This window comes from Panthera onca, chromosome B1 (genome assembly GCF_046562875.1).
Source record: "Panthera onca isolate mPanOnc1 chromosome B1, mPanOnc1 haplotype 2, whole genome shotgun sequence".
NCBI classification, from domain to species: Eukaryota; Metazoa; Chordata; class Mammalia; order Carnivora; family Felidae; genus Panthera; species Panthera onca.
In genome coordinates, this window is record NC_138342.1 from 124,530,988 (window position 1) to 124,544,940 (window position 13,953).

At 35.5% G+C, this 13,953-nt stretch overlaps 1 protein-coding gene across 9 annotated transcripts in view; it reads right to left on the bottom strand.

The window, feature by feature from the left end:
• Window positions 1-13,953, bottom strand: part of TTC29 (tetratricopeptide repeat domain 29) — a 669,793-nt gene that overhangs the window by 72,156 nt on the left and 583,684 nt on the right. For all 9 annotated transcript variants that reach the window (XM_060654018.3, XM_060654019.3, XM_060654020.3 and 6 more), the window contains one exon: window positions 11,325-11,553. In XM_060654018.3, the coding sequence (XP_060510001.1) occupies window positions 11,325-11,553 (229 nt within the window). The remainder of the gene's footprint in view (window positions 1-11,324; window positions 11,554-13,953) is intronic.

Sequence of the window (13,953 nt, forward strand, 5' to 3'; positions counted from 1 at the left end):
GTCATCACTATGACCTGGAAGACCTAAATTAACTGGCTGCCGCTCAAAATTCAATTCTTCCCTCTCTCCTCCTCACTCTATTTGCTCCCAGCATACTGGTCTGCTAGTTAGCTGGCTACCTTTGCCTGGCCCTGCTAGATATTCACAGGGCTTTTGCTTTGTCATTCCAATCAAGTTTCTCTGCAAATCGCGCCTCTTTCGAGCTGCTTCTCTGAACCTTCTGTTTAAAACAGCCCCCTCCCTATCACTTTGTTTTCTTACCTGCTTTATTTTTCCTTCACAGAACTTAGCACTATTTCTAGTGATTGCTGGCCAGCATCTAAACCTCCGTTTCCATGCCTAAGAAATTCTATACTTTATAAATTTAAATGGAAATTGTCCTCACTCCAGGGACTAAGAAGTCAGCTAATACTCACTTTCCCAGCTTCCCTTGCAGCTGGGCAGACACGTGAGCCAGGCTCCACCAATCAGCTGCATGCACACTAAACTGTTTTGAAAGCTGTTACTGGTTAGTAAACGGGGCTGTGCAGAGTTAAACCCTGCAAGATGTGCAGTCAGGCACTATTCTATATTGCAAAGCTTCCGTAACAGTTCTCATGACAAGAAATTAACCTGCCATCATGTATGTGCTAGTTAATTTTTTTTCTGGACATTTTTTTTTTAACTGTTATATACACATGGCTTTAGTTACATGCAAACCTGAAAAACTTGCCACGTACATTTGTATTCCAGTATCCCTTTTGTGTCCCTGTTAACAAGTTTTTATAAATATTTATGTACATCTAGTTATTGAATTACATTTACGTTAAATTTATTCGTGAATATGGATAGTAGCATTTATAGTGTGTAACTATATTTATAGTGTGTAACTTCAAATCACTGTGCTAAAGACAGTCAAGAAGAGATCTGGAAGAAAGAGCAATAGATAGATTTTGGTCCACCTATCTTATACAAATTATATTTTTCTTGGCATGTACAGAGAAAGCTACCCAGTACAAAGCTGATCTAATTTTTTTAAAAAGGACAATTCCTATGTTAGATATAGAAAGTGACAGTATTGTGCATAATTATCTATGCAATTGCACTTTCACATGCTTGAAAATTTTTAGCCAGGAATGCTTAATAACATTTGCATGGTTAAATGAGACAGCAGAAACAACTGGAAAGGCCTCAGGGCATGGTCATCTATTTAAGCATCCACTTGGATTTTCAACATAATTAGTCATATAATTGTGTGCCTAAACTTAGTAGATTCATGTAAGTAATTATAAATTATTAAAAAGCTGTGCATGTGTTTTGCTCTCTATTTCCTGCCAATCAAATTACTAGGGAATATACTATGTTCACATTTCATCATATAAATCTCCAAATAAAATTACAGTGTAAAGCTCTGGATGAAGGTGAGTAAACAAGTGAATCCATTCAGATGAGATACAGTTAATATAGTTACGTGGACATCCATATATTTACAAAGAATTCCTATGATCAAATCATAATAGAAGTTTCTTCATCTGTCCCTACTGAGATGTTTTGTTTTATTTTTTTAAGAGAGAGAGAGTGCAAATGTGAGTGGGGGAGAGGGGCAGAGGGAAAGAGAGAATCTTAAGCAGGCTCCATGCTCAGTGCAGAGCCTGATGGGGGGCTCGATCCCACGACCTTGGGATCATCACCTGAACTGAAATAGAAAATCTGGCATTTAACCAACTGAGTCACCCAGGTCCCCTGCTACTAAGATTTTTATGAAAAAAAAAAAGTTTCTTTTGCTTATGTTGTATTAGACAGGAGTTTTTTCTTTATTAATTTGTTTTAACTTTAATAGCTAAAGGTTAGACATAACAGCTTCCTCTGTATAGCTGATTTCTTCTTTTCACAGTTTTGTTAGTGGGTGATGGTAAAAAGGCCAAATAAATCTGAACAGTAAAAAATATTAATCCCCCAATTTTATGATGGTCATTTGATCTATAAACTCTCACAGTTTTTTTCACCAATCCTCTACCTGACTGTTAATTTTGAAGCTTCATTTTACTTCATACTTCTCCATTGCTTTTTTTTCCATTGTTATCTTAATTTGTAGGTTGAAAATTGTGGAGATTTGAGGAAAACTGTATATCCCTTCTCAGGAGCTCATCTGATAAACAAGATGAGAAGAACTTTGAAAGTGTTGAACTAAATTTCCTTTGATAAGAGTGCAAATTACACTTTAATAGCTGTTGATACAATGGAATACAGTCTTAACACCAAGAAATCAGATCTATCTCACTAAAGGCTAACATTAACCAATCTTTTTCTCATTCTGGGTACCTGATTCTATGTTAGAAGTCCATAAATGCAACTCGTCAGAGGCATCACACTTAAATGAGCTAACTTTAGTTTTCTCTATTGGTTTGACAAAGTCCAACTTTGTTTACCTTAAGGGCAAGATGAAAGAATATCTATTTGCTCAGATTTTTAAAAAATTGTTTTTTTTTAATGTTTATTTATTTTTGACAGAAAGAGAGAGAGACAGAGCATGAGTGGGGGAGGGGCAGAGAGAGGGAGACATAGAATCTGAAGCAGGCCTCAAGCTCTGAGCTGTCAGCACAGAGCCTGATTCAGGGCTCAAACTCATGGACCACAAGATCATGACCTGAGTGAAGTCAGAGGCTTAACTGATTGAGCTACCCAGGCACCCCTATTTGCTCAGATTTTTTGATCGAAGGTAGAATGAAATGAAAGGAAGAAAATACAGGAGTATACTACAGTGATAAAGGATTTGGGGATAGTGAATATTTGTTAGTACTTTTAATATTTATCCCATTGTGACAGTAGTTCAGAGGATTCAGAAAGTAAATGTGTTCAGGTGTTTCAAGGATTTGCAGTCTTTCAAGGATTCATTTTAGGAAGGTCAAGACACTGGTCAGGATGGACTGGCATTAAAATTAAGAAATATGCTAGCATTTCTTCTGATTAGATTCTTGTTCAATATTTCCTACACTGAGCACACTGTACCCATCCCTGGGAGGCAGACATCACCCATAAGAAGTGAAATACGTATCCAGGCATTGTTACTCAAGTCAGTCATCATAAAAAAGCATTATAAATAATTTCTAATTTCTAAAAGAATATTCATCATGAAATGTATCTATTTTTCTATTAATTATGCTAAAGAACATAGGCTATAACAACATTCACTCTTGTCTGACAGTTAAAAAAACAGGGAGGGCAGAATAAAAGAATTTAAAGGAAACTGAGTCCTGGGACCATGGATATAAGTTTTGATTGATGTTGTGGTTTAAAAAAATCAAAATTCATAATGGGAATACCAACATGAGAGATAATAAGAAAGAAACACTCCCACACATTACCCCAAATCAGGGAAGCTTTAGAAAAAATTAGAAGCTAACAAAACTTGTTCTTCAATATGCTCACGTTTTAAGTATTAATGTCACTTCTTTTTTCAGAGGAAATCGTATGGGTTAAGAATCACATGAATTATCCTAATAGAGCTTTATTAAAGAATGATTAAATACATGTATAAGAAGATTTTTTTGCCTCCAAATTCTAGCGATGGTAGGAAAATGTTTACCTAAGTTGGCACAGGGTTTGGAATCCATGCCCACAGGGAAAAGGACATAGCTGGAAGCAGGGGTGAGACCCCTCAGTGGGAATGAGATAAATACAGATGGGATTCTCTCAGATCTTCAAGCCCTAACGCTGTAGTGGTCCAACTCTGGCATTTATTCTGGTTTTGCGATGGTTTAGCCAATCAACAAACTTTTCATAAGCTTTTCAAACCGGCAATTAAAGATGATATTGAAACAAAACCAGATGAGAAAAACCAGTTACATTTTTCTTAGAAGTGGTGAGTTTAGTGTACCTTGGAAAGTTAAAACTGGTAACACCATCAGCTACCAAGAACTGTGAGCAGAATCTAAAAGAAGTATAGTTTTTGTTTGAGCAATCAAGAATTCTCTTTTATTGAACCAAGGCAGCAGATAGAGAAGGAGGCTCTCAGAGGGAAAAAAAAGAAAAAAGAAAAAAAAAGATCTTTCAACCCGAGGGATCTAGAGCTACATTATTATTTCCCAATGAAGTAAGCATTAGTTTTCTGAAAAAAGTATTTGATTCCAAAGGAAGCAAATGTGTCACTTGTGTTGTAGAAAACATTCGAAGATGGGGGAATTGTATTTGAAGGAGGAAATTTGAAATTCAGGCTCAAACTCTGCAGTCTTTTTTATTTAAAAATTTGGCTACAATTAAGTATTGATTTTGTCTTCTTCTGCATGTTTCATCTTTGGAATTATTTTATCAGTTGCAGAAGCCATTGAAATCTCTAAGCTCTTTCTTAAAATTTATTAGAAGCATACTTTGATAATCTATCATGATTTAAATGAGACTAGTGGAAAAGATGCTTATCTTTCTTAAGTTTTTTGATAGTAAGTAGCATAGAGAATATAAAAAATGTATTTTAATGTTTCATTCCCCTTTGTCTTATCAAACTTGTTTTCTGTGACTAGAAATGTAAGTCAAACACAAAGGATTTTAAGAATCTCTGCCTTAGAAAAAAAAAATCAGAAGCGGACTCACAACCTATAAACACACAATTTATACATTGTCATACGGAGAAATGTCTATCCTGGTTCTCCACCTGGAGCTCCCACTGCTGCTATCCAGGGGCCGTCATGAAGCATCCTGAAGCTTGCAGAGTTAGGGCAGGCTACATTAAGCTGTGCCAACAAACAACTCTGAAAATCTCAGTGGTTCACCACAATAAAGGATTATTCTGTGTTCACACAAACTCTGCTGCAGATCCAAATGGCATTCCGGGACAAATGTTCCACGTGTAGAGATTTACTGCATCCATCTTGTTGCCCTATACTTTTTACTAAAGCCTCCACCATGGTAACTGTAGCAGGCAAAGAAAGAATCAGCTGTAGGATCTCAGGCAGGCTCTCCTATCTTATACCCAGAGGTAACTTTTGCCCTTTGGCCAGGACTAGTCACCGAGCCCTGCCTAGCTGCCAGGAGCTGAAAAATGCAGTTTTCCCCATGCCCCAAAGTGTAAAGAACCAGATACTGGTAAGCACATAGAATTTCTACCCCGTTGAGCAATGGTTACTGAACCCTCTGAAAATTATACACAGTAATTGTATATTTCTCTGAAGACAGGAGAGAGACCTTAGCTTTCATCAGATTTATCTTTAAGGGGACAGTGATTTGTCATCGAACAACTCTAATAAGCTTTTTTTTAAATGTATAATTTGGGGCACTTGGGTGGCTCAGTTGGTTGAACATCTGACTCTTGATTTTGGCTCAGGTCATGATCCCAGAGTTGTGAGATCAAGCCCTGAGTTGGGCTCCATGTTGAGCATGGAGTCTGCTTGAGATTCTCTCTCTCTCTCTCTCTCTCTCTCTCTGTCTGTCTCTATCTCTCTCTGTCTCTCTCTCCTGCCCCTATCCCCCCACTCATGTGTGTGCTCTCTCTCTAAAATAAAATTTAAAAAAAGCACATATTTATATTGAAGAAAGGAAAGTATTGAAATTCAGGAATAGCTTAGAGAAACTGATTTTAGGTCAAGTTCCCAGGCTGTAGAAGACTGGTCCACGTGTTGGCCTCATTATCCACAATTATTTTGCCCCACATGGCCTGAATGGGTTCATTTATATGGTATATTACAAATGTCCCAAATTCTGGCAATTGGTAATCTTCCAACATTTAAAAAATCCTAATTGTTCTGAATAGGCTAAACCACTTTCAGTCATTCATAACATGGTGTGAATCAGTTTAATCAGATTGGTTTCTTCCTAACAGTGTTCATAATTTTTCCCAAGGATCACTGTCTTGTGCTGCCTGTTGTCCAATTTCTGCAAACATTTGTCTTATATGTTTTGTCTTTTTAAAAGCTGTTTAAGACAGGAGGGTAATCTTTTCCCTGTTGCTCCATCTTGGCCAGAAATAGAGTCCCACCTGTTTCTTTTCACTGTGAATATTTTTTATCAAGACTTTAATTAAAATTGTAACTTTTGGGGGTGCCTGGGTGGCTCAGTCAGTTAAGCATCTGACTCTTGATTTCAGCTCAGATCCTAGATGGAGCCCCACATTGGGCTCTAGGCTGACAGCTAGAGCCTGCTTAAGATTCTCTCTCTCAAAATAAACATTGAAAAATTATAATATTTTTAAATGTCAGACATGGCTTCTAGTAAATATAAATTAATATTGTAAAAAAGTACAAAGCATGGAAAGAATTCCTGAACTAGAATTCTAGAACACTAGATTATAAACCCATTTTGTCTTTCAGATTTTTGCATGACTGCCTTTCCCTGGACCTGAGGACATTTGAAAAGAAAAACTGTGGGCCAAGTAATTTCTTTGGTGCACACAGTTCAATAATTTCATGATTCTATAAACTCAAAAAAGTTCAAGAAGGTTTTAACCTGTTTTCAGAAGCTAGAAAGAGGCTAGAAAATGGTACCGGATTGAGGAAGGCAGAGACAGCCAACAGACTGAAGTGCATGAAGAAGGGGTAGTGATGAATAAAGAACCAGGCACATTCAGGAATCAGAGGCCCAGGGAACAGTGGGGACAGGTAGGGGTTGAGGAGATGCTGAGGAGAAGTATGACACAGGATTGAAAATAGGAGGATCAATTGAAAGTCTGCAGATGAAATAGTGCACTAGCTTTAGCAACTTCAACAATGCCAAACAGGGACAAGTAAAACTGCATATGACAGCAGAGAGCTAGAAACTCTATTATAAATTCTAGCAGAAAGATCAAATATTTATACCTGGCAATTTTACAGCTGTTTGATATATTAAAATAGTAATAATGATAATAACAATAATAAAATTCCCTTTTGTGTAAACCAACAGAAACAAGTATTTATCGGGGAAAAACAAAGAAAATGCTCATGAAAATCTAGATTGAGCTCTTAAAGACTACAAAATACCATATCTGTTTAGAATATGCTCCTACTGAGGGATTATTGCCTGTTCCAGAGGAATCTTATTAATGACTCGTTTTGAATCTCAGATAAAGATACCTGAATTGAAATCTTTTGCCCGAAGTCACAAAGCTAATTAGAGCTCAATATAGTATTAGAACCCAGGTAACTGGGCTTTTGAGCAACACCATCTCTCAATTACCCCAAATGCCAGTAGGGTGAGCTTTGATTCAGTCAGATTTTTCACCAGAACCTTCTTTTAATGTGTCATGTTTTTGAACACATTTTAGAGACAGAGGTTTGCTCTGTGACAATAAGATGCTATAAAACCTGCTTGCTGACTTTTGGGCTAATTCCATAACTTTCTCCTCATTGTTAGGGTTATTTAACTGAAGTAGCTGATCAAAGTATAATAGAACATGAGGCTCACTCATGAATGTGGCTTTTTCACATTCATTAAAAGGGCTGAGTTCATGAATAAAAAATACAAGCAAAGAACAGGGTAGGAAAATGTGGCTCGACATTAAACCAAGGATTCAACATTAAACCAACATAAACCAAGGGCTGAGAGACAAATTCGTGATCTTGATTGTTTTCTTTTAAGAATATTAAATGATTGGGCGCCTGGGTGGCGCAGTCGGTTAAGCGTCCGACTTCAGCCAGGTCACGATCTCGCGGTCTGTGAGTTCGAGCCCCGCGTCAGGCTCTGGGCTGATGGCTCGGAGCCTGGAGCCTGTTTCTGATTCTGTGTCTCCCTCTCTCTCTGCCCCTCCCCCGTTCATGCTCTGTCTCTCTCTGTCCCAAAAATAAATAAAAAACGTTGAAAAAAAAAATTAAAAAAAAAAAAAAAGAATATTAAATGATTCATAAAACGAGAGTGATATTTTTGGCACTCAAGGAACCCTTTACATGTCATTTTGTAGAAAAGTGTCATTACTGACTAGCCAGTATATTCATCTATTTCTATACTCAGGATTTGCATCCTATTTCTCTGATATAATTTACATTTGACTTCAATAAGAATGTGCATTAAAACCATGTAACTGATATTATCAGTAAAGTGGCTAACCATGTTGGCATTTGAATGCCATAATTACATTTCTACGTTAACAATACTCTTAAATTGCACAAGAAAAGCTTTGCTTCTCTGTCACTGTTTCACACTTGGGTCTATAATCTCCAAAAGGCGAGATGAATTAGCTTTTCATTAAAAAATAAATTTCATGATTGTAGACATAATAGTTCTAGTAGGAAAAATAAACTATATTCTGGAGAAATCAGTAGAAATTCATAGGCCCTTAATCCTTCCAGAGCCAACCAATTTCTGTTGCTTCAGGCTTGAATAATTTTATTGAATTGCAATAAATTTGAATTCCTTCTAAATTCCTAAATTTGGGAAGAGAATCTATTCTTATTATTTTACTACTGAAAAGGAAAGGAAAGATATGAAATTATTCCAACCATATCTAAGAGTATTAGAATGGTAGGAAGGTTCCTATATTTGCAGTGTTCCCTCCGAAAGGTACAAAGATGAGATATGATTGCTGGTGAATCACTGTTCTATTTTATCTAGAGACCTGAGTGCTCTCACTGCTCTATTCCCTTAGGGGGTCATGTTCCTCTGCTTAAAAGAATATTGCCTGCTCTGTGAGCTAATGATTTGTTTGGAGGATGTAAGTCTCAGAGGTGAAGAAAACTGCACAGCTTTTATAATATATCTTTCAAATCTTTGATCTACTTTTTTCCTGAATACATGGGACCCCTCAATAGCAAGATTAAAGATGCCTCTTCAGAGAAGAAAGACAAAATTTGAAAACCTAAAAGCTGCTCAGATTTTCAAATAATATTTCTATATTTCTTCATTTTGTCAACATCGTACTTGGTGTTGTCCTGCATTCATGTGATAACCACACGGTAACCAAAATGCAGCTTTGGATTGTAGTTGTTTTGTTGTTGTTGTCATGGAACTATGACTCCTGTTTTAAAAAGTGGTTCATGCAAATAGTTCATGGCTAGGACACACATACTCATTTTGAATTCTATTTAATTTGACAAATATTTACTTGGTACCTAGCAGATGTTAGACATTGCCCCTTCTTTTGTAGGAAACACCAAAAATCAGAATCTGTTTCCAAGACACTCCTACTTTCACTGGGCTGATAAGGCAATTACAGAAACAGCTGTGGTAGGATGCAGAATATGACAAATGAAAAGTGCTTGGAGAGAAATGAATGGCATTCAATGTGGGAACAGAGAGAAGAGACAAGAGTCCAGTAAGAGGGGGATCAGGGAAGATTTCAACATTTGAGAAGAACTTTGCAAGACCAGTGAGATTTCCTTGGATGGGGTTAGAGTTGGAAGTAAGGTAATAACAATGTATGTTGTGTGTATCTGGGGGGAAGAGGGGGAAGTAGGGGAAAGGAGGTGGTCAAAAAACGTTGAGAAGCTTGTACTTAATTTGTAGGCCGTAGGGATCCAATGAAGGTTTTGAAACAGAGCAAAGGTAGAATAATAAGGAGCTGTGGTTTAAGAAACATCTTTGAAGCAATGAGAAAGTATATTTTAGTGTATTTTGAACTAAAATATGTCTATGTAAACAAGCAAGTATGTTGATAATGTCTACAGGTCTTATTTCCAAATAGAACTATCACTAAAAATGTTAAACATGCCAGTAATAGAAGAATTAACTTCTCATTTATATTTGAATCTGAAAGATTATTCTTCTTCACTTCTATAACGACATAGCTCATCCATGCATAGATTTCTAATCTCAGTCAAATGAATCAGGAAGGGGGTATACTTTTATAGTGTTTCAGAGAATTTAATCTTCTCCATCATATGAATAGCTGAGTTTTTACTCTCTGAATAATATTTTGAAATGTGTTTTTTTTTGTGTGTGTGCTTCCTAAGCCCTTTGGAACATCCTTACCAAAAATGAGGATAAAATTTAAAAAGAATAGAAAAATAAATAGCTTTATAGAGTAAAGAAAAACAAAAGAGATCTTTGAAAAGCCCCAAAAGGACTGCAGCAAAAAGACACATGGCTCTGATCAGAGAACCTAGTTTTGAGGAGTATTTTTTTCCTGATTATTATTCTAATGGTTATCCAAGTAAATCTGAAGAAGTGAGTAGCCCAACCTATTCTCTACCAAACCTTTTATCAGAAGAAGTAATCTAATAGATAGATGGATCATATTTCCTCTGCTTTATCTCCTGAGCGGACAACATGAGGAGTAAAGGGAAGATAACTCAAAACTACAGAACAAGCTCTCAAATATATGACAACACAACATACTGAAGTGAGCAAAATATTATTGAAAAGTGGTTAGTTAATAGTTAACTGTAAATATTTGTTGGACACTTGAGGACATTGAAATTCAACAAGCCATCTGTTTTTTAAGACTTCATCGTGTACATACATTTGGAATGAGACCTTTACTTATTTCATAACAAGAGGACAGACAGTGGTAAGTGGTATTCTACTAATATACAAGAAGCAATAAAATTCCTTTGTGCTCAATTTACTATTATTTACTATTTATTCTATGGAGAAAATAAATACCAAAGAGCTTATTGTTTCATCTAAATGACCTAAGGGAAAGAAAAGAGTTCCAAGCAGGAGAGGCTTCTTTACATAACAGAATTTTGTCTACGATTCTATTTGAGTTATCCCCAAACATCCCCAAAATATTTTGCTTGAAAAAGTTTTATTTACTAACAATTATGCAGCCTAAAGGTCTGTCATAGGCAGTACTGTTAAAAATTTTTAAAAATTCTATTCTGAAGTTCTTAACTGAGGACTCGAGCTAAGTCAGGCTGACACATAAAAGTGACCTTCACATCCCCTTTAGTTATTTGTTTTTAATTGACTATTTTGACAAATTGTTACAAGAAAAAGTCTATAAGAAAAGACGTGGAGTTGAAAGAAATTAATACTAAATTTTTCTAAATTAATATTCTAACTTGAATTGATCAAATACAGGAAAATTTACTACCATTGGTAAAGTAAGAGTATAGCACCAATTGCATTAATACTGCTTAGTATCTGTGAACTAGCATCCGTGACTTTTCTTATCAATAAGGTACAACACTGACCACGTTTTAAAAAACACAAACTTATATCACATTCCTTACAACTGATCAGTGCATATTGTTGAGTACTTGAGACAACTGAAAAAAAACAAACAAAAACCAAACGGCCTGAAAATGGTGATTTGTCGCGTTTAATCATTACCACTATTTCCTGTTTTCCTTATCATCAAAGGTACATACAGTACAGCATGAAGGCACATCCGATATTCATGTGGTAAAGAATAATTAAAGTTACCAATAAAATAAAAATCACCAATGCAGCCATCAAGAATGACACAAAAACTAACGTGTTTTCAAAAAGCAAAGTCTTACCGATAATCGGATGTGGTGCAATACTGCTTCTATTCTCCTTCCACGACAGCAGGTAGTCAAGGCTGGTGAGATCTTCAGACTCGATATAATTGTTTATGGTCAGCATTATCTGATGAGCTTTTGCTATCCCATAGTGAACTTTTGTCTCATCCACGTGACGCATGTTCCTTAGCTCTGCTGTTGTGTCAAAAGCTTGTTGAAAGTATTCAGAAGCTTTGTTGTAGTATCCCTAAAAATGTAAGAGAAATCATTTTTTCTTAATTTTTATTCCATCATTCCACATGTCTACTCACCTTGGCATGTACCACACTGGTGTATCCACATGTGGTATTCATCTTTTAGAAGAAAGAGAGGGCAAGTGGGGTCTCTATTAGAATAAGTTTCACTTATTTGTTTGTTTTTGTTTGGAATAAGGTTCTTTTAAAAAGTTGTGATTACTAACCATACAATATCTTGAAGCTAAGACAGTAAAAAGTTTTATCTACCAAGTTGAACTATATGCAACTTAAGTGTTTTTGGATTAAAAATGGTCAAATATTAGCATTTTCATATGGTTCAACCTAATACATTGTAGCAAAAAGAAGTCTGGGAAAGAGGGATCTGATTCACATTGATTTGGATGTTAAGTTTCTTACTTGTAGCATTGGATTTACTTAATGAGGTATTTTAAACCAGATTTTGTCTTCAGTCATAGCAAGAGATCATTTTCAGCCAATCTATTTAATCAGTGGCCAGTGAAAATAGGTGTATTTATCTGCTGATTTGGTTGTTGCTCTGGTTTTACCCATGTATTTATGTCATTCTTGACTGTGGACATAGGATGTATTCAAGATTTCTAAAAATTATGAACTTGATGGCACTAGCACAACTCAAGATCATTTAAATGTTTATCCCTTAAGTCATTTGCAACATTTCATTGCAAAATTCAAGGTGGTGTTTTGTTTTTTGGTTTCTTGTGTGGGTTTTGGTTGTACTCTCCTATCCTCCTAAAAGCTATTGTCTACAAATAAACAGTATTTATCAAGCTCTTTCAAAGTGTCAGGGCCAGGGCTAAATTCTTCATGTGTATTATGTCACTAACTTTCATAAGCCATTCTGTGAGGAAATATTATTCTTATTCTACAAGTAATTAAATTGAGCCTCAGTAAAGAGACTATCTTCTGCCAACCTCCAATCTAGTAAAAATCTTTGCAAAAAAGTTTTCCTCAGTGGAGGATATCATTTTTAGGATTGAGCTATACTTTTAAGACTCTAGGGAACAAAATTTCCCTTCTTCACCCTCTCCTCTCCTTTCCTCTCCTCTCCTCCCCCTTCAACACTCTCCTCTCCTCTCCCTTTCCCTTTGGCCCTCCCCACTTTTCTCTTCTCCTTCCTCTCTTCTTTCTCATATACACACAAACATGTATGTATACACTTTTAAGAAGCCCTTACAAGAGAGAATATCTTATTACAGGTTTTCAAATGATTTTATCACAACATTTTATGAAGGAACTGGTAATACAAACACCATAGAAAAAGCCTTATACCATACACTGGTAGCGGCATACTCAACTCCATGCATCTCTGCATGATCATGGCGTTCAGACAGCAAACTGAATACAGAAGTTGCTAGCAAGGTGAGGAGGGGGAGAAATAGGGCTTGTGTGACAGTTATGTTACCCACATAAGCAATACATATAACATTGTGTTATAGACCCACAAGGACAAGTTAGTGAATTCTACTCAAATGGCTCATTCCAATTAAATTTGTTGCTTTAAACACAGCCCCTCTGTATTTTATCAATAGTGATTTTTGTTTGTTGAAGTGAACAATTCTTTCTTTTATTTCAAAGTGTATAACATAGAATTTATAGGAGAATAAGATTACTTAATTAGAAAAAATATAATTGTATCAAAGCTATTTATATGACAAGCAAATTATGATTGAGAAACAATACAAATATTGAAGATGAAAATAAAACTAGTTAAAATTTTGGAATGTTTTGCTAGACGTCAAAGATATAGGACAAAATAGGTGAACATATGTGACTAGACCAAATATTTCTATTTTTAAAAACAGAGAAGTATAAGTACCTAAGTTCTAGTTTTATTTCTGAGCATTAGGCTATTTATCATTTTAGATGAAAGTCTTAGGAAAATTAGGGCCATAAGTAAATGGACTTATATTTAAATTTGCAGAATTACCTTATATATTTTTATATTAGAATGAACTTACTCATTCATCTGGCAACTATTACTTATCAAGCTCCGTGACAAGCAGTGGGGATTCAGCAGTTAACAGAATTTACTATTGCTAAAACCTACATTAGATCTTTTTTAACAAGTATTTCCCCCCTATAATAGGACCATTATAATTATTCATAATTATTTAATTATAATTACATATAGTTATTCTTCCCTCAAATTAAGCCTAGTATTCAATCTTTTGATACACACACAACTGCCATAAAACTGGTATCGACCTAAATTTCTCTAGTTTAAAATACTATTAAGGAAATACATTAATTCTTTTCAGATGCAAGCATTTTTATACATACCATTTTGGAATGAGATTTCACTAATGTGTACTGCATTTCTAGATTTTCAATTCTGAAAGAGTTGAATATCTAAATTTAATCTCTTCTTTAAA